Genomic DNA, 17,520 nt, shown 5'->3' with positions numbered 1-17,520 from the left:
AATCCCCTCCCCCCCCCGGAGCGGCCCCAGGACCCCCCGGAAGCGCCGGAATCGGCCCCAAACGGCCCCGAGGGGGACGAGGAGGAGGAGGATGAGGAGGATGAGGATGAGGAGTGGGGCGTGCCCTGGAGCGAGGAGGAGGAGGAGGAAGGCGCCGAGGGCTGGACCCCCCGGCCCGAGGAGATCCGCGAGCTCTTCGAGGGCATCGCCCGCGCCGGGACCCTCCCGCTCCGGAACGTTCCCTTCCCGCGCAGAGACCCCACCCCGGAGCCCCCCAGCCTGCCCGACCCCGCCGGGGACAACCCCGGCAGCCCCGGCCGCGACAACGAGGAGGAAAAGTAAAAAAAAAATGGGATTTTGGGAAAAAAAAAATTGGGATTTTTTGGGAAAAAAATGGGATTTTGAGGTGATTTTAGTGGGATTTTATGGGGGGGTTTTGGGTGACTTTTAGCGGGATTTTGAGGGATTTTGGGGTCATTTCAGAGGGAAAATGGAGGGTTTGGGAAGGTTTGAGATCAATTGAGGAAGGTTTAGGGTGGGTTTTAGGGGATTTGCGATGGATTTAGGATCCATTTGGGGTGGATTTGGGGGGATTTTAGATGGATTTAGGAAGGTTTAGGATGGATTTAGGATGGATTTTGGGGGATTTAGGATGGATTTAGGAAGGTTTAGGATGGATTTAGGAAAGTTTGGGATGGATTTAGGAAGGTTTAGGGTGGATTTAGGAAAGTTTGGGATGGATTTAGGAAGGTTTAGGGTGGATTTAGGAAGGTTTAGGGTGGATTTAGGAAGGTTTAGGGTGGATTTAGGAAGGTTTAGGGTGGATTTAGGAAGGTTTAGCATGGATTTAGGAAAGTTTGGGATGGATTTAGGAAGGTTTAGGGTGGATTTAGGAAGGTTTAGGATGGATTTAGGAAGGTTTAGGATGGATTTAGGAAGGTTTAGGGTGGATTTAGGAAAGTTTGGGATGGATTTAGGAAGGTTTAGGGTGGATTTAGGAAGGTTTAGGGTGGATTTAGGAAGGTTTAGGGTGGATTTAGGAAGGTTTAGGGTGGATTTAGGAAGGTTTAGGGTGGATTTAGGAAGGTTTAGGGTGGATTTAGGAAGGTTTAGCATGGATTTAGGAAAGTTTGGGATGGATTTAGGAAGGTTTAGGGTGGATTTAGGAAGGTTTAGGATGGATTTAGGAAGGTTTAGGATGGATTTAGGAAGGTTTAGGGTGGATTTAGGAAAGTTTGGGATGGATTTAGGAAGGTTTAGGGTGGATTTAGGAAGGTTTAGGGTGGATTTAGGAAAGTTTGGGATGGATTTAGGAAGGTTTAGGGTGGATTTAGGAAGGTTTAGGGTGGATTTAGGAAGGTTTAGGGTGGATTTAGGAAGGTTTAGGGTGGATTTAGGAAGGTTTAGGGTGGATTTAGGAAGGTTTAGGATGGATTTAGGAAAGTTTGGGATGGATTTAGGAAGGTTTAGGGTGGATTTAGGAAGGTTTAGGATGGATTTAGGAAGGTTTAGGATGGATTTAGGAAGGTTTAGGATGGATTTAGGAAGGTTTAGGGTGGATTTAGGAAGGTTTAGGATGGATTTAGGAAGGTTTAGGGTGGATTTAGGAAGGTTTAGGATGGATTTAGGAAAGTTTGGGATGGATTTAGGAAGGTTTAGGGTGGATTTAGGAAGGTTTAGGATGGATTTAGGAAAGTTTGGGATGGATTTAGGAAGGTTTAGGGTGGATTTAGGAAGGTTTAGGATGGATTTAGGAAAGTTTGGGATGGATTTAGGGAAGGTTTAGGGTGGATTTAGGAAGGTTTAGGGTGGATTTAGGAAGGTTTAGGGTGGATTTAGGAAGGTTTAGGATGGATTTAGGAAAGTTTGGGATGGATTTAGGAAAGTTTGGGATGGATTTAGGAAGGTTTAGGATGGATTTAGGAAGGTTTAGGATGGATTTAGGAAAGTTTGGGATGGATTTAGGAAGGTTTAGGATGGATTTAGGAAGGTTTAGGGTGGATTTAGGAAGGTTTAGGATGGATTTTGGGGGATTTTGGGGGTTTTTAGGGGGTTTGGGGACCCCACCCCGGAGCCCCCCAGCCTGCCCGACCCCGCCGGGGACAACCCCGGCAGCCCCGGCCACGACAACGAGGAGGAAAAGTAAAAATTGGGGAAAAAAAATTTGGGATTTTTTGGGAAAAAAATGGGAATTTTGGGTGTTTTAGGGGTGCTTTTAGAGTGATTTTTGGGCCATTTCAGAGGGAAAATGGAGGACTTGGGAAGGTTTGGGATGGATTTAGGATGGATTTAGGATGGATTTTGGGGGATTTAGGATGGATTTAGGAAGGTTTAGGATGGATTTAGGAAAGTTTGGGATGGATTTAGGAAGGTTTAGGATGGATTTAGGAAAGTTTGGGATGGATTTAGGAAGGTTTAGGATGGATTTAGGAAGGTTTAGGGTGGATTTAGGAAGGTTTAGGGTGGATTTAGGAAGGTTTAGGGTGGATTTAGGAAGGTTTAGGATGGATTTAGGAAGGTTTAGGGTGGATTTAGGAAGGTTTAGGATGGATTTAGGAAAGTTTGGGATGGATTTAGGAAGGTTTAGGATGGATTTAGGAAAGTTTGGGATGGATTTAGGAAAGTTTGGGATGGATTTAGGAAGGTTTAGGGTGGATTTAGGAAGGTTTAGGATGGATTTTGGGGGATTTTGGGGGTTTTTAGGGGGTTTGGGACCCCACCCCGGAGCCCCCCAGCCTGCCCGACCCCGCCGGGGACAACCCCGGCAGCCCCGGCCACGACAACGAGGAGGAAAAGTAAAAATTGGAGAAAAAAAAATTGGGATTTTTTTGGGGAAAAAATGGGATTTTTTGGTGATTTAGGGGGTGATTTTAGGGAGATTTTGGGGCCATTTTAACCCCAAATTTCCCATTTTCAGGCCCCCTCCCCCCACGGAATTTGATTTTGACGACGAGCCCCTCCCCCCCAACCCCGCCCTCATCGACCGGCGCCGAACCCCAGGTACCCAAAAAATCCCCAAATTTGGGGCAAATTCCGGCGATTTTGGGGTTTGGGGACATTTGGGGTTTGAAAGGGATTTTTGGAGATTTTTGTGGAAATTTTGGGGGGATTTCTGTGGCAATTTTGGGGGTTTTTGGGGTGGTTTTAGAGGCGATTTTTGGGGTGGTTTTTGGTGGAATTTTGGGTTTTTGGGGGTTTTGGGGCAAATTTTGGGGAAATTTTGGGGGTTTGGAGTGATTTTGGGGGATTTTTCAGTGGTTTTGGGGTGAATTTTGGGTTTTTTTGGGGGTTTGGGGATTTTTTGGGGCAATTTTGGGGGTGATTTTTGGGTGATTTGATGGATTTTCATGGTCATTTTTAGGCGATTTCAGGGCAAATTTTGGGGCTGATTTTAGGCTGATTTTTGGGGTGATTTTGAGGTGATTTGGGGGGGATTTTGGGGATTCTTATGGTGATTTTTGGGGTGATTTTCGGGTGATTTTCGGGGCGATTTTGGAAATTTCCACAGCAATTCTCGTGGAGATTTTGGGCTGATTTGGGGCTGATTTGGGGCATTTCTACAGCGATTTTTGGGAGGATTTTTGGTGCATTCTAACCGTGATTTCAGGGTGATTTTGGGGGCAATTTTGAGGTAATTTTGGGGGCATTTTTGGGGCAATTTTAGGATGATTTTATAGATTTTTATGGTGATTTTTAGGCTATTTTAGGGCAAATTTTGGGGCCGATTTTGGGGTTTTTTGTGACGGTTTTTGGGCTGATTTTGGGGGTGATTTGGGGGGGATTTTGGGGATTCGTATGGTGATTTTTGGAGTGATTTTGAGGCAATTTTTGGAGTGATTTTGAGGCGATTTTTTGGTGATTTTTGGGGCGATTTTGGGGTGATTTTCGGGGCGATTTTGGGAATTTCCACAGCAATTCTCGTGGAGATTTTGGGCTGATTTGGGGCTGATTTGGGGCATTTCCACAGCGATTTCTGGGAGGATTTTTGGTGCATCCTCACCGCGATTTCAGGGTGGTTTTGGGGGTGGTTTGAGGCATCCCAAAAGTGCCCAAATTTGTGAATTTTGCCCCAAATTCCCCGCAGGGCCCCCGAGCCGCGGGCAGAAGCGCGAGGCGCGGCTGGACAAGGTCCTGTCGGACATGAAGCGCCACAAGAAACTCGAGGAGCAAATCCTGAGAACCGGCCGGGACCTCTTCCCCCCCGAGGGCCCCCAGAGCCCCAAGCGGCCCCCGGGGCTCTTCCTCAGGACCAGGAAATTCTGAAAATCACAAAAAACATTAAAAAATTAAAATTATCAGTGTTAGATGTGATTTTGGGTCGTTTTCGGGTGATTTTTGGTGATTTTTTGGTGATTTTACGTTGATTTTTGGGATTTTTATATTGATTTTTTTGGGCATTTTTAGGTGGTTTTTCAGTGATTTTGTGTTGATTTCTGGGTGAATTTTTTGGTGATTTTTGGGGTTTTTATGGTGATTTTTTGGTGATTTTTTGGTGTTTTTACATTAATTTTTGGTGATTTTTTGGAGGATTTTTGGCCGGGACCTCTTCTCCCCCGAGGGCCCCCAGAGCCCCAAGCGGCCCCCGGGGCTCTTCCTCAGGACCAGGAAATTCTGAAAATCACAAAAAACATTAAAAAATTAAAATTATCAGTGTTAGATGTGATTTTGGGTCGTTTTCGGGTGATTTTTGGTGATTTTTTGGTGATTTTACGTTGATTTTTGGGATTTTTATATTGATTTTTTTGGGCATTTTTAGGTGGTTTTTCAGTGATTTTGTGTTGATTTCTGGGTGAATTTTTTGGTGATTTTTGGGGTTTTTATGGTGATTTTTTGGTGATTTTTTGGTGTTTTTACATTAATTTTTGGTGATTTTTTGGAGGATTTTTGGCCGGGACCTCTTCCCCCCCGAGGGCCCCCAGAGCCCCAAGCGGCCCCCGGGGCTCTTCCTCAGGACCAGGAAATTCTGAAAATCACAAAAAAAAATCAAAAATATAAAATTATCAGTGTTAGATGTGATTTTGGGTCATTTTTGGGTGATTTTAGGTGATTTTTCGGTGATTTTCCATTGATTTTTGGCATTTTTGTATTGATTTTTTTGGGCATTTTTAGGTGGTTTTTCAGTGATTTTATGTTGATTTTTGGGTGAATTTTTTGGTGATTTTTGGGATTTTTATTTTGATTTTGGGGTGAATTTTTTGGTGATTTTTGGGATTTTTATGTTAATTTTTGGGTGAATTTTTTTGTAATTTTGGGATTTTAATGGTGATTTTTGAGTGATTTTTAAATTGATTTTTCAGGGATTTTTAAAAATATTTTTATGTGGATTTACTGGGGAATTTTGAGGATTTTTGGGCAATTTTTAAGTGATTTTTTGAGGATTTTTATGCCAATTTTTGGGATGATTTTGGGGATTTTTTAGTGATTTTTTAGGAGTGGTTTTGGGGGTTTTATGGTGATTTTTGGGGACATTTTTGGGCTGATTTTTGCATGATTTTTTTGGGATTTTTACAGCGATTTTGGGCTATTTTTGAGTGATTTTTGGGCTGAATTTGGGGATTTTTATGGTTTTTTTTTTGAGCAATTCCTGAGGCCATTTTGCCCATTTTCCCATCGATTTTTTTAGGCCGTTTTTTACAACAACATCTTAAATCTTTATTACAACTTTACAACACCAACCCCCAAGCCCATAAAAACCCCGAAACCCCGAGAATTGCCCCAAAAAAAAGTCCGAAATCCTTCACTCGCTGTCGGAGCTGACGACGCCGCGGAGCCGCGACCAATCCGGGGGGGGCAGGGGCGATTTCGGGGGCGACTTTGGGGCATTTTCGGGGTTTCTCCGCCGGGATCTCGCTGGGAATGGAGAAAAAGAGGTTAAAAAATTGTGAATTTGGGGAAAATTGGGTTTTTTTTGGGGGGTTTTTTTTGGGTTTTTACCGGGTAAAATGTTGGAGGCGTCGAGGGCGGCGAGTTCGGCTTTTTCCTCGCGGCGGCGGCCGAGGCGGCGGCACCGGGCCAGGGAGGGGGCGCCTGGAAAAGGCCAAAATCCACCCCAAAATCCGGCCAAAATCCACAAATTCCACGCAATTCCAATAAATCCATAAAATTCCCGCAAAATTCCCGGAAATCCCCCCAAAAAGCCCCAAAATCCCCCTTAAAAAATCCCAAAATTCCACTCAAAGATCCTGAAGCCCTTCCCAAAATCCTCCTCCCTCCCCAAATTCCATAATTCTCCCCATAAACTGCCTTAAAATCTCAAAATTCCACCCAAAATGGACCCAAAACTCTGCCTCAAAATCCCAAAATTCCAAAAATCTGCCTCAAAATCCCGAAGTTTCACCCAAAATTCCACCAAAATCATCTTTACTAGCCCAAAATTCCACCCAAAATCTCAAAATTCCACCAAAATTCCCTGAAATCTTCCCAAAATTCCACCCAAATTCCATCCAAAATCCCAAAAATCTCCCCAAAATTATAAAATACCCCCCAAAATTCCAAATTTTTCCCAATTTTCTGCATAATTCCCTCACAATTCCCCAATTCCCTTCACGTACCATCGAGTTCTGCCCCGCGCCGAGACCCCAAATCCCCCCCAAAAACGCCCTAAAATCCCCAAAACTGCCCCAAATTTCCCCTAAACCCCCTCAAATCCACCCCAAAACCCCCCAAATCCCACAAAAATAAAAAAATAATCCCAAAAAACCCCCAAATTTCCCGGGTTTCACCCCAAATTCTCGGGACCTCGCAGCCCCGCAGGTCGCGCAGGGCGCCCCTGAGTTCCTCAAATCCCCTGAACTCTCCCGAAAATTTTCCCCAAAATTCCACCAAAATCGCCTCAAAATCCCCAAATTCCCCCCAAAATTCCCCAAATTTTCCCCAAAAAGTTCGAAATTTTCCCCATTTTTTGCCAAAATTCCCTCACAATTCCCCAATTCCCCTCACTTACCATCGAGTTCCGCTCCGCGCCCAGCCCCCAAATCCCCCCTAAAAACCCCCTAAAACCCCTCAAAGTCCCCTCAAACCCACCCAAAACCCCCTGAAATCCACCCCAAACCCCCCAAAATCCCACAAAAATCCTCAAAAAATCCCCAAATTTCCCGGATTTCACCCCAAATTCTCGGTACCTCGCAGCCCCAGGTCGCGCAGGGCGCCCCTGAGCGCCTCCAGGACCTCGCGGCGGCTGCGGCACTTCCGGAAGAGCTGTTTGTAGTTGGGGCGCCCCCCGGCGGCTCGGAGGTATCGCTTCAACCGCGCCACTTCCGGCGGGTCCTGGGGGCGGGGCTTAGCGTGAGGGGGCGGGGTTTGTGTCGTGGAGGCGGGGCTTGTATGAAGCCACGCCCCCTCATGGGGAATTGGCGGGAAATGCGGGAAAATTGGGGATTTTTGTGGGAATTTTGGCGGGAATTGGGGTGGGGAGTGATTTGAGGGGAAAATTCAGGGGGGGTGTGGGGAAATCATAGGAAATTCAGGAATTAATGTTAAATTTCATGAAATTCATGCAAAATTTGACCGAAATTTGAGTGAAATTCTCAAAAATCCTCCCACAGATTTGCTGAAATCGCCGCAAATATTCCCCGAAAATTTCCCCCCCAAAATCCAATTTCTTTTGCCACTAATTTTCCCCCAAATTCCCAAAACTTTCTCCCAAAAATGTCCCCCAGAAATTTCAAAATTTCCCCCAAGTTTTCGAATTTTTCCCCCAAAAATTACCCAAAAAATCCAAATTTCCCCCCAAACCCCCCAAATTTTACCCCCAAAATTCCCAAATTTTCTCAGGGAATTCCTGCCAAAATTCCAAATTTCCCCCCAAAATTTCCCCCCAAATTTCCCTCCAAGTTTCCCCTCAAAATTCCCAAATTTTCTCAGGGAATTCCTGCCAAAATTCCAAATTTCCCCCCAAAATTTCCCCCCAAATTTCCCTCCAAGTTTTTCCCCCAAAATTCCCCAAAAAATCCCAAATTTTCCCACCAAAAAACCCCCACATCTCCCCAAATCCTCCCCCCAAAATCCCCAAAATTTCCCCCAAAATTTCCAATTGTTTCCCTCAAAATCTCCCCCCAAAATCCACAAATTTTCCAAAAAAAACCCCAAAAATTCTGAAATTTTCACCTTCCCGCGCCTCCACCACTCCTCCTCTTCCTCCTCCTCGTCCTTCCTCCTCCTCCTCCTCTTCCTCCTCTCCTCCTCTTCCTCCTTTGCCCGATTTTTCCTTTTTTCCGCCCATTTCGCCAACGGCAAATCCTCGGAATCCGAGCCCGAGGAATTTCCGGGAATTTTTGGGGATTTTTTTGGGAATTTTCTGAGATTTTTTGGGTTTTTCTTCCTCCTCATCTTCATCCTCCTCTTCCTCGCTTTCACTTTTCCCTCTTTTTGCTGTTTTTGGGGGTTTTTCACCATTTTTTCAGGTTTTTTCCCATTTTTTCCTGGTTATTTTCCCATTTTCCCGGTCTGAATCTTCCTCTTCCTCCTCCTCTTCCTCCTCATCTTCATCCTCCTCTTCCTCACTTTCACTTTTCCTTTTTTTTGCCATTTTTGGGGTTTTTTTCACGTTTTTTCCTCCTTTTTTCCCATTTTTTCCCGTTTTTTTCCCATTTTTTCCATCTGAGTCTTCCTCATCTTCATCTTCGTCTTCCTCCTCTTCCTCACTCTTAATTTTGGATTTTTTGGCCTCATTTTTTGCCATTTTTTGGGTCTTTTCCTCGATTTTTCCTGATTTTTTCCCATTTTTTCCATCTGAATCTTCCTCCTCATCCTCCTCTTCTTCATCCTCCTCTTCCTCACTCTCCATTTTCCCCTTTTTTTGCCGTTTTTGGGGTTTTTTTCACATTTTTTCCCGATTTTTTCCCATTTTTTCCCTTTTTTCGTTCATTTTCCCGCTCTGAATCTTCCTCTTCCTCATCTTCCTCCTCATCTTCATCCTCCTCTTCCTCACTCTCCATTTTCCCTTTTTTGGCCCTTTTTTTAATAAATTTTTGGCGTTTTTTCCCATTTTTTCCCGTTTTTCTCCTATTTTCCGGGTCTGAATCTTCATCTTCATCTTCCTCCTCCTCATCTTCATCCTCCTCTTCCTCACTCTCCATTTTGGATTTTTTTGCCTCTTTTTTTGCTGTTTTTGGGGGTTTTTTCCCATTTTTTCCTCCTTTTTTCCCTTTTCTCCTCTCATTTTCCCAGTCTGAATCTTCATCTTCCTCCTCCTCTTCCTCCTCATCTTCATCCTCCTCTTCCTCACTTTCCATTTTCCCTTTTCTTGCCGTTTTTTGGGGTGATTTCACGATTGTTTCTATTTTTTTCCTGTTTTTTCCTTTTTTTCTCTCATTTTCCCACTCTGAATCTTCCTCTTCATCCTCCTCTTCCTCACTTTCACTTTTCCCTTTTTTTGCCATTTTTGGGGTTTTTTTCACGTTTTTCCCCAATTTTTTCCCATTTTTTCCATCTGAATCTTCCTCTTCCTCCTCATCTTCATCCTCCTCTTCCTCACTGTCACTTTTCCCCTTTTTTGTTGTTTTTTGGGGTTTTTTCACAATTTTTCCTGTTTTTTTCCTATTTTGCCCACCTGGATCTTCCTCTTCCTCCTCTTCATCCTCATTTTCATCCTCCTCATCCTCACTCTCAATTTTCCTCCTTTTCCCCCAATTTTTCCCCGTTTTTTCCCCAATTTTTCCCTTTTTCACCCCAGTTTTCCTCTTCTCCTCTTCCTCATCTTCATCTCCCTCTTCCTCACTCTCAAATTTTCTCCTTTTTTCCCTTTTTTGCCCCATTTTCCCCTCATTTTTCCCAGATTTTTCCTCATTTTTTCCCTTTTTCACCCCAATTTTCTTCCTCTCCTCATCTTCCTCTTCTTCCTCCTCCTCCTCTTCCTCACTCTCAATTTTCTTCCTTTTTGTCCCAATTTTCCCCATTTTTTCTTCATTTTTTCCAGATTTTTCCCCAATTTTTCCCCTTTTCACCCCAATTTTCTTCCTCTCCTCATCTTCCTCTTCCTCCTCATCTTCCTCCTCTTCCTCACTCTCAATTTTCTTCCTTTTTGTCCCAATTTTCCCCAATTTTTCCCCCAATTTTTTTGATTTTTCCTCATTTTTTCCCTTTTTCACCCCAATTTTCTTCCTCTCCTCCTCCTCTTCCTCATCTTCACCTTCATCCTCACCTCTCTCTTCCTCACTCTCAGTTTTTCTCCTTTTTGCCTCATTTTCCCCCAATTTTTCTTCCTTTTTTCCCTTTTTTGCCCCATTTTCCCCCATTTTTTCCTCTTTTCCCCCACTTTTGTCCTTTTCTACCCCATTTTCCCCAGAATTTTTGGATTTTTCCTCATTTTTCCCCTTTTTCACCCCAATTTTCTCCTCCTCTTCCTCCTCGCTCCCAATCTCCCCCAAATTTTCCCCATTTTTTTCCAATTTTTCCCCATTTTCCTCCCCCTCCATTTCCCTCATTTTCACCCCATTTTCCTCAATTTTTTCACCATTTTCCCCGTTTTTCATCGCAATTTCCTTCTCCTCTTCCTCCTCCTCATCCTCACTCCCATTTTTCCCGCCTTTTTCCTCATTTTTCCCGCCTTTCCCGCCATTTTCCCGCCCTTCCATCTCTCCGCTAGGGCGCGCCACGCACAAGGCGTGGTCCCCACTGGCCACGCCCCCTCCCAGATCCGCGCATGCGCTGTCGGCTTCGCTCCAATCCGGCGCCCTGCGGAGGAAAAAAGGGCGGAGTCAAGCAGGGCGTGGTCTCCCCGAGGGCGTGGCCAGCTCAGGGCGTGGCCCCGGGGGGTCTCCGGTGCCTCCCCTCCCCCTCCCGGTACCGTTCGCAGCCGCTCGGCGCCGCCGCCGCCGCCATTTTTCAGCCCTCAGGGCGGCAGCCAATGAGGATTGAGATAAAAGACAGCGGGGCGGGGCTTAAAGCGCGGGACCAATTACAAGGACGCGCTATATACCCGGAAGTCAAAACAACTAATAGAGGCAAGGAAAAGGCCGGATGTAAATGAGTGACAGCATAAGGAGCCAATCGGAAGCCTCAGAAAGCAGCGCTGGCCAATAGGACTGACGGGGAGGCGGAACAACGGGCGGGAGTGAGCGGCGGCCCCTTCAGCCAGTCAGAAGGCTGATTTGAGCTACAGCAGCGAATAGGAAGCGTCTGGGGGTGGGACAAAGCCGCTGACTCAATACCGGTAAAACCCACACGGGAAGAGGCTGAGAAATGACTGACAGCAGCGCGATCTAATGAGATTTTAGGATTTTAAAAGCTCAACCAATCAGCAATACGAACAGGCGGGACTTATCCCGCCCAGCCAGCCACGCTCAGGGAAGAACGAGGAAGCGGCAAGCGGCATTTCCGCATCGCCAACCAATCAGGCGGCGGCGCGCGAACGTAGCAACCAATGAGCAGCGAGGGGAAGGGCGGGGCTTGTCCGCCATGAACGGGGCGAGCGAGGGCGATGTCGGCGGCTACAAACGGCGCTGCCGGGCCCTGAAACGGCGCCTGAAGCTGCTGCTCTACGTGAGGGGCGGGACCTGACGTGAAGGGCGTGGCCTAAAAAGGGCGGGAAGGGAAAGGGGCGGGGCTTAAGCGTGAGGGGAGCCCGGGGGTCCCGGGGGGGGGTGAGCGAAAATTAAAAATTTGAGGGAAAACTTTAAAATGTGAGGAAAAAATTTAAAATATGAGGGGAAATAGTGAAAATTTGGGCGTGAAATTGGAAACCTGAGGGATAATTTGGGGTTTTGGGGGGAAAATTGGGGGTTTTTTAGGGGAAAAATGGAATTGGGGGGGGTAATTTGAAATACTAAAGGGGAAAATTGGAGTTCTTAAGTGCAAAACTTTGATTTTTTGAGGGAAAATTAATTTTGGGGGAGAATTGTTCGATTTTGGGGGAAATGCTGAGTTTTATGGGGAAAAAAGGCAAATTTGGGGGGAAAAAAGATGAATTTTTGGGGCGTAAAATCCCCAGATTTTAGGAGAGAGAAAGGTAAATTCTAACTATTAAAAAACCCGGGTTTTTATGGGGAAAAACCACAAATTTGGGAGGAAAAAAGGTGAATTTTGGGGGTTAAAACCACCAATTTTCAGGAGTGGGAAAGGTGAAATTTGACAATTAAAAAACCCAAATTTTTATGGAGAAAAAAGCCGAATTTTTGGGGGAAGAAAGATGAATTTTAGGGGGGAAAAAAGGCCAATTTTGGGGGGAAAAGTTCCAAATTTTAAGGGGAAAAATCTCAATTTTGGGAGAAAAAGAATAGAAGCTTAGAGGGGAAAAAGGTAAATTTTTGGAGTGAAAAACCCAAATTTTGGAAGAAAAAATGTGAAATTTTAGTGGGAAAGTCCCCCAGATTTTAGGGAATAAAAGCTGAATTTTGGCAATTAAAAAGGCCAAATATTGAGGAGGAAAAGGTGAATTTGGAGGAGTAAAAAATCAAATAGGTGTGGGGAAAAAAAGCCAAATTTTGGGGTGTAAAAGCTGAATTTTTGGCGAAAAAAAGCCCAAAATTTAGGGGGGAAAAGAAGAATTTTAGGGTGTCAAAAAAGCCAAATTTTGGGGTAAAAAAGGTGAAATTTAGAGGCAATTTTGGGGTAAATCCCCAGGATTTTGTGGCTGAGGTTTTCAGGGTTGTTTTCCCCTCCCCCACTGTGGGTGGGCGTGGCTAAATTGGCCCCGCCCACCTTTTGGCCCCGCCCACAGGAGCAGGAATGTTTCCAGGAGGAGCTGAGAAGGGCACAGCGCAAACTGCTGAAAGTGTCACGGGATAAAAGGTACAAAAATCCCCCACATTCACCCCAAAAATCCCATTTTTATTTTTTATTTCTCTATTTTAATTTTATTTTTCAGTTTTTTCCAAAATTCTTATTTTATATTGCTTATTTTTTCGTTTTTTCCCAAATTCCCAATTTTTAGTTTTATTTATGTCTTTTTTCCTGGCATTCCCAATTTTTGTTTTCGATTTTTAGTTTTGGGTTTGCTTTTTTTCCTCCCCAAACCTCCCAATTTATACTTTATATTTTTATTTCATTCCCAAAATTCCCAATTTTTATATTTTCATTTTTAATTCTAAATTCTTTTCCTCAATTTCCTTTTTTTTAGTAAAATAATTTTTCTCTTCCCTCTAAAATTGTCCATTTAAAATTTTTATTTTCTCCTGAAATGATAAAGTTTTTATTAATTATTTGAATTTTTTTTAAATTTTGTTTTCTTTTTCCTTTTATTTTTTTAATTTTTATTTTTTATTCAAGTTTTTCAATTTTTTATCCTTATTTTTGTGCTTAGTTTTAGTTTTAATTTTCCTCAGATTTCCCAATTTTTTATTTTTATTGTTATTTCCATTATAATTTTTTTTTTTTTTCAAAATTCCCAAATTTTTTCTCTTTTATTTTTGTTTACATTTTCATTATTTTTCCTTCAACTTTCTCAATTTTTAAAGTTTAATTTTAATTTGTATTTTTATTTTACCTTTGAACTTCCCTATTGTTTAGTTTTGCTTTTATTTAATCTTCATTTTCATTTTTAATTTTCAATTTAATTCCTTTATTCAAATTTCCCAATTTTTTTTTTGGTTTAATATTTTTTAAAGATTTTCTTTTTATTTTTAATTAAAATTTCCCAATTTTTCCTCATTTCCCCCCAGTTTTCTCCTGGACCGCCTCCTCCAGTACGAAAACGTCGACGATGATTCCTCAGGTACCTCGGGGTGGGCGGGGCAGGGTCAAAGGTCAACCCTGGCCGTGGCCCCGCCCCCCTTCCTCTGATTGGCTCCTCCCCCTGCCCAGACTCGGAGGCGACGGCGTCGTCCGACAACAGCGACGGGGACGGCCCCAAGGGGGCGGAGCCAATGCCCGCCAAGAGGTGAAGAAAGGGTTAAAGGGAGCCAAGATGGCGGCTAAAGTGGGCGTGGCTTCAAAATGGCTGCCCAGTGTTTGACTGGGACTTCAAAATGGTGGCACTTGAAGGGGGTGTGGATTCAAGATGGCTGCCAGAAGTGGGTGGGGCTTAAAATGGCTGCTCGGTGTGGGTGGGGCTTGATGATGGCCAATCACTTTTGTGGGTGTGGCTTAAAGAAAAGGCAGCTTCAAAATGGCCGCTGCACTTGTGGGACTGATTCAAAATGGCTGCCTGAACTGGGCGTGGCTTCAATGTGGTCGCCTCTATAGGGAAAGTGGGAGATCCAAGATGGCCTCCACATGAAGTGGGCGTGGTCACAGCTTTAAGTGGGTGGAGCATCAGAATGGGTAGGATTCAAGATGGCTGCCATCATGGCGGTCAAAATCCAAGATGGCTGCCATAATGGATCTCAAAATCCAAGATGGCTGCCATCACAGAGGTCAAAATCCAAAATGGCTTCCTTTATGAGGGTATAAATCCAAGATGGCTGCCGTCATGGCGGTCAAAATCCAAGATGGCTGCCATAATGGAGCTCAAAATCCAAGATGGCTGCCGTCACAGAGGTCAAAATCCAAGATGGCTTCCTTTATGAGGGTATCAATCCAAGATGGCCGCCACAAAGTGGGCGTGGCCAATGCTGTCCTTCCCCCCACAGGCGCCGCTCGCCGTCCCCTCCCCCCTCAGGCTTTGGCCCCTCCCCCTACATGGTGAGTGCCCCTCCCCCCTTTTAAAGCCCTGCCCACTTTATTAAAAAGTGGGCGTGGCTTAACCTTTGCTCCTCCCCCCAAGATGGCGTCGCCGCCCTACAGCCCCTTCCCGGCGCAGTTCCCGCCCCTCCCCCCTGGGGGCGGGGCCAGGCCACGCCCCTCCCCCGCCCGGCGCAGCAAAGGGACACGGAGGGGGCAGGTAAAGGGGGCGGGGCCGAAGGGGGCGGGGCTAAAAGGGGAGGACTCATTGGGGGCGAGGCTGATGGGGGAAATGCCAAAGGGGCGGGGCTAAGGGGGGAGGAGTCAATGGGGGAATAACAAAAGGGGCGGAGCTAAACGGGGAGACACAAAGGGGGCGGGGCTAAGGGGGGAGGAGTCAATGGGGGAATAACAAAAGGGGTGGGGCTAAACGGGGAGATGCCAAAGGGGGCGGGGCTAAGGGGGGAGGAACCATTGCGGAAAAGCAAAGTGGGCGGGGCTAAAAGGGGAGAAGACAACGTGGAACCGGAAACGTGGGCGGGGCTAAAGGGGAGGAGTCATTGGGGAGTTGCAAAGGGGGTGGGGCTAAAGGGGGAGGGGTCATGGGGGAGGGATTAAAGGGGGTGGGGCTTAAGTGGGAGGAGTCTTTGTGGGAATTAGCAAAGGGGGTGGGGCTAAAGGGGGAGTGGGCTAAAGTGGGAGGGGCTAAAGGGGAAGGAGTCACTGTGGGAATAGCAAAGGGGGTGGGGCTAAAGGGGGAGGGGTCACTGTGGGAATAGCAAAGGGGGTGGGGCTAAAGGGGGAGGGGTCACTGTGGGAATAGCAAAGGGGGTGGGGCTAAAGGGGGAGGGGTCACTGTGGGAATAGCAAAGGGGGTGGGGCTAAAGGGGGAGGGGTCATTGGGGGAATAGCAAAGGGGGAGGGGCTAAAGGGGGAGGGGTCATTGGGGCCTCCCAAGGGTCACTTAGGGGTCATTGTGTCAGTGGTCCCTCATTGGTCACTCCTCGCTGACCCCTCCCCTTTTCTCCCCCCCCAGCCTCCCCCGGCCCCTCCCCCTCTCGCCTTCACCACCGGCACGGGAGGGGCGGGGCTGTCCGGGGGGCGTGGCCCCGGCTCGCCCCTCCCCCCGCCGGCGCTGGCCCCGCCCCCGGCCCCGCCCCCCGTGCCGGCCACGCTCCCGCGGCGCCTCCTGAGCGACCCCGGCGAGGGGGAGGGGGAGGGCAGCGATGACCCCCTGGACGGGGACGACGAGCTGGTCATCGACCTGCCCGAGTGACCAGAGTGACCGCTGAGTGACCGCTGAGTGACCAGAGTGACCATCGACCTCCCTGAGTGACCATCGACCTGCCCGAGTGACCAGAGTGACCGCTGAGTGACCACTGAGTGACCATCGACCTGACCGAGTGACCGCTGAGTGACCAGAGTGACCACTGAGTGACCATCGACCTGCCCGAGTGACCAGAGTGACCAGAGTGACCGCTGAGTGACCATCGACCTGCCCGAGTGACCAGAGTGACCACTGAGTGACCAGAGTGACCGCTGAGTGACCAGAGTGACCACTGAGTGACCACTGAATGACCACTGAGTGACCACTGACCTTCCTGAGTTACCATCAACCTGCCTGAGTGACACTGACCATGGAGTGACCATCAACCCACCTGAGTGACCATCGATCTGCCCGAATGACGGCCTAGTGACCACTGAGTGACCACTGAGTGACCACTGAGTGACCAGTGATGCCTGAGTGACCACTGACCATTGGCCCCCTGCAGTGACCGCTGAGTTATCATCAACCACCCTGAGCTGGTCATCGACCTGCCTGAGTGACCGCTGAGTGACCACTGACCATGGAGTGACCATCAGCCTCCCTGAGCTGGTCATCGACCTGGCTAAATGACCATTCAGTGACCACTGAGTGACCACTGGCCTCCCTGAGTGACCGCTGACCTGCTCGAGTGACCATTCAGTGATCACTGAATGACCATTGAGTGACCATCGGTCATCAGCCTCCCTGAGCTGGTCATTGATGTCTCTGAGTGACCGCCAAGTGACCAGTGATCCCTGAGTGACCACTGAGTGACCACTGAGTGACCACTGAGTGACCCGTGGTCATTGAGCTCTGGGAGTGACCATCAACCTGCCTGAGTGACCAGTGAATGACCACTGACCACAGAGTGACCATCAACCAACAGGAGCTGGCCATCGACCACCTGAAGTGACCAGCTGACCACTGAGTGACCACTGGTCATCGGGATTGCGGAGTGACCATTCCCCAGTTGGTCATCGAGATCTTGAAGTGACCACTGACCACTGAATGACCATTGAGTGACCACTGAGTGACCACTGACCACGGAGTGACCATTGGTCGTGGAAATGATGGACTAAACACTGAGTGACCACTGACCACGGAGTGACCACTGAGTGACCACTGACCACGGAGTGACCATCGAGTGACCACTGAGTGACCACTGAGTGACCACTGAGTGACCATTGGTCAGGGAAATGATGGACTAAACACTGAGTGACCACTGACCATGGAGTGACCACGGAGTGATCACTGAGTGACCACTGAGTGACCACTGGTCATCAACATGATGGAGTGACCACTGACCATGGAGTGACCATCGAGTGACCACTGAGTCACCATTGGTCATCAGCACAATGGAGTGACCACTGAGTGACCACTGACCATGGAGTGACCATAGAGTGACCACTGAGTGACCACTGGTCATCGACATGATGGAGTGACCACTGACCATGGAGTGACCATCGAGTGACCATCTAGTGACCACTGAGTGACCGCTGAGTGACCATTGGTCATTGACACGGTGGAGTGACCACTGAGTGACCACTGACCATGGAGTGACCACTGAGTGACCACTGACCACTGAGTGACCATCGAGTGACCACTGAGTGACCACTGAGTGACCACTGAGTGACCACCGACCATGGAGTGACCACAACTGGACACGGAAACACCGA

The 17,520-nt window shown here is 47.1% G+C and overlaps 3 protein-coding genes across 3 annotated transcripts; 2 read left to right on the top strand and 1 right to left on the bottom strand.

The window, feature by feature from the left end:
- On the top strand, nucleotides 1-4,297 carry LOC131570668 (PAXIP1-associated glutamate-rich protein 1A-like; the record flags this gene model as incomplete). Its single annotated transcript, XM_058823040.1, has 3 exons — nucleotides 1-338; nucleotides 2,918-3,000; nucleotides 4,085-4,297. Coding segments are annotated over 3 exons (600 nt in total), but the record flags the coding sequence as incomplete, so codon positions are not given.
- Nucleotides 4,298-5,634: 1,337 nt separating this feature from the next.
- LOC131570687 (HIRA-interacting protein 3-like) lies at nucleotides 5,635-8,394 on the bottom strand. The gene is made up of 4 exons (XM_058823059.1): nucleotides 8,107-8,394; nucleotides 7,122-7,266; nucleotides 5,935-6,027; nucleotides 5,635-5,850 (listed from the first exon to the last, which is right to left on the bottom strand). Exons 1-4 carry the CDS (start codon nucleotides 8,392-8,394, stop codon nucleotides 5,738-5,740), a joined length of 639 nt encoding a protein of 212 aa, XP_058679042.1. The 3' UTR covers nucleotides 5,635-5,737.
- A 3,003-nt stretch (nucleotides 8,395-11,397) lies between these two features.
- LOC131570686 (INO80 complex subunit E-like) lies at nucleotides 11,398-15,830 on the top strand. The gene is made up of 7 exons (XM_058823058.1): nucleotides 11,398-11,481; nucleotides 12,659-12,729; nucleotides 13,599-13,651; nucleotides 13,741-13,816; nucleotides 14,508-14,559; nucleotides 14,642-14,758; nucleotides 15,575-15,830. The coding sequence occupies exons 1-7, from the start codon at nucleotides 11,398-11,400 to the stop codon at nucleotides 15,812-15,814; spliced, it is 693 nt and encodes a 230-aa protein (XP_058679041.1). The 3' UTR covers nucleotides 15,815-15,830.
- Nucleotides 15,831-17,520: the final 1,690 nt, after the last annotated feature.

The sequence above is a fragment of the Ammospiza caudacuta genome, chromosome 37 (assembly GCF_027887145.1).
Source record: "Ammospiza caudacuta isolate bAmmCau1 chromosome 37, bAmmCau1.pri, whole genome shotgun sequence".
In the NCBI taxonomy this organism is placed as follows: Eukaryota; Metazoa; Chordata; class Aves; order Passeriformes; family Passerellidae; genus Ammospiza; species Ammospiza caudacuta.
This window is presented reverse-complemented; position numbering and strand designations above follow the sequence as displayed.